Genomic DNA, 2,494 nt, shown 5'->3' on the forward strand with positions numbered 1-2,494 from the left:
AAATGTGGGTAGTTCAATGTGCAGCAAAGCATGGGATGGACTAAGGTCTAAGTGAAAAGTCTGCAAGGTGGGGGAACCAGTATCCAGTCTCCCCACTCCAGTGACTTTTTTTGGTGGAATAGTTTTACACTGAAATGTCTTTGGAGTTGGGTCAGTCTCTCACTATGTTTTCTTACAGTCAATGGGGTTCTGCTCTCATTTGATGCCAAAAAGAGCTACTGTAATATACCACTAATAAATAACAATTAATTTTAACATTTGTCCCACAGCTAGTAATGATGAAGAAATTCTGCTAGGATATTTGACCCACCCACCTACATTGCCTGTTGTGGATTGTCCTCTACTCTCTAGTTTCCTGTGGCTAACACAATTGTTCTCCTATGCTCTAGTTCCAATTGCTAACTTTACTTTTTGAGCAAGACACAGGATAGATCTCAAGAACCTGTTGCCCAGTGCTGAATGGTACCTACATATATATATATATATTCCATTTCCATTCTCTCTTTTTCAATTCCCATACAAAATCTATGTTAAGGTGGAGAAAAGGTTGAGAGTGCACATAAAGTAAACAGGAGTGAAAGACATTACAGAGATGTTTTAATTATTCAAAACAAGTGTTAAAATCCAAGAAGTTCAATTAAGGTTTAAGAAATCCTGATGTGTTGATTTCTGGAAATACACAAATAAGGAACCCAAATCATCTTAATTCTACTCTGTTACAGAAATTACCAACTTCCTATATAACCAAAACTCATTGATATATCGTGCATAGGCTATATTTCAATGATTTTATTTATTTATATGATTAACGGTCATTCCCTCTTCACCTCCATTGTGCTTCTAACTGAAAGTTTCTCCATCACAGAAACTAAGATGGAGTTAAGGTCCAGCATATATGTCAGTAATGTGGAGTACAATACAATACAAGAATGCTTTAATTTCCCCAAAATACACAGTGGATATTCACCATTAAAGTTAAACAGAATCCAAATAGGTTCTAAGAAATGACATTAGGGTACCCAAATAACCTTAATTCTGCCCTGTAGAGACACCAGAAAGGAGAAAAAATGGGGAAAAAATGCAGCGTGGCTATAAAAATCTGTAGGTCAACAAAGACTAAAGGTGTTTTAATTGTAAATGAATGGAGTTTCCCTTCATTTAACTTCAGGAAAAAGTTTTCTGTTCAGGAATTTCTTCAGAGTGGATTTCACCTCCTTATTTTTCAGGGTGTAGATCAGGGGGTTCAGAACTGGGGTGATGATGCAATACATCAGGGTGGGTATCATGTCTCTTTCAGAGGGGAAACCTGGAAAGGAAATCATGTAATTGCTAATGGATGGCATATAGAAAAGAAACACCACAGTGAGGTGGGATGCGCAGGTGGAGAAGGCCTTTCTCCTACTTTCCTGCGAGTGGACCTTCAGGAGGAGGAAGGAGATGATGTAGATGTAGGAGAAGAGCGTAAGGATGAAGGAACTCAGACCAAGGACCCCGGCATCGATGTTGAGCAGGGTCAGGTTGAGGTGCGTGCTGCTGCAGGCAAGGCTCAGAAGGGGCTTGATGTCACAGAAGAAGTGGTAGATGAGGTTGGGGCCACAGAAATGCAGTCGGCAGATCATGACTGTGGACGTCAGGGCATGCAGGAAGCCGATGGACCAGGTGGCTGCTGCCAGGAGCAGGCAGGTCTGTGGGCTCATGACCAGCCTGTAGTGCAGCGGGTTGCAGATGGCCACATAGCGGTCATAGGCCATGACAGCCAGAAGCATGGCCTCACTGCTGCCGAGGAGGTGGAAAAAGTAGAGCTGGGCCAGGCAACCGGCAAAGGAAATGGTCTGGTGCTCAGACAGGAAACCAGACAGCATCTTGGGCACAGCAACCGTGGAAAAGCAGATGTCCAGGCTGGAGAGGTTGCCCAGAAAGAAGTACATGGGGGTGTGGAGCCGGGGCTCGGCCACTATCATGACTATGATGGCCCCATTTCCCAACACATTGGCCATGTAGAGCAGGAGGAAGAAAGGGAAGAGGAAGTGCTTCAGCCCCTGGAGATTGGTCAGGCCTAAGAGGATGTAATAGCTCACCTCTGTCTGGTTCTCCATCGCTGAAGAGAGGAGGGAGACGTGCTAGATGCAACAATCCTTGCAGTTTGTATTTCTATGAACACCTTCCACCCAAGTGTCCCAGATTGCCTGCAAGTCATTAATTAAACCTTCCCAGTGAAATGGGTCACCAAATGAAATGAATAGGCAGCAGGTTTAAAACAAACAAAAGTAAGTATTTCTTCACACAACATAGTCAGTCTGTGGAACCCTTTGCCAGAGGATGTTGTGAAGGCCCAGACTAAAAAAGTGTTCAAAATTAATGAGATAAGTTCATGGAGGATAGGTCCATCAATGGCTATGAGTCAGGGTGGGCAGGGATTGTGTCACTAGCCTCCATTTACCAGAATGTGGGAATGGGCAACAGGGGATGGATCACTTGATGATTACCTGGTCTG

At 43.6% G+C, this 2,494-nt stretch overlaps 1 protein-coding gene across 1 annotated transcript; it reads right to left on the bottom strand.

Annotated features, from left to right (window-relative positions):
* Window positions 1-1,154: 1,154 nt before the first annotated feature.
* LOC102944707 (olfactory receptor 12D1) lies at window positions 1,155-2,096 on the bottom strand. Its single transcript, XM_007070602.1, has one exon. The coding sequence runs from the start codon at window positions 2,094-2,096 to the stop codon at window positions 1,155-1,157; it is 942 nt and encodes a 313-aa protein (XP_007070664.1).
* Between the last annotated feature and the right edge of the window lie 398 nt (window positions 2,097-2,494).

The sequence above is a fragment of the Chelonia mydas genome, chromosome 13, assembly GCF_015237465.2.
Source record: "Chelonia mydas isolate rCheMyd1 chromosome 13, rCheMyd1.pri.v2, whole genome shotgun sequence".
NCBI classification, from domain to species: Eukaryota; Metazoa; Chordata; order Testudines; family Cheloniidae; genus Chelonia; species Chelonia mydas.

Bases quoted from the DNA above. Each gene is read 5' to 3' on its own strand.
- LOC102944707 (XM_007070602.1), bottom strand. From the start codon at position 2,096: ATGGAGAACCAGACAGAGGTGAGCTATTACATCCTCTTAGGCCTGACC.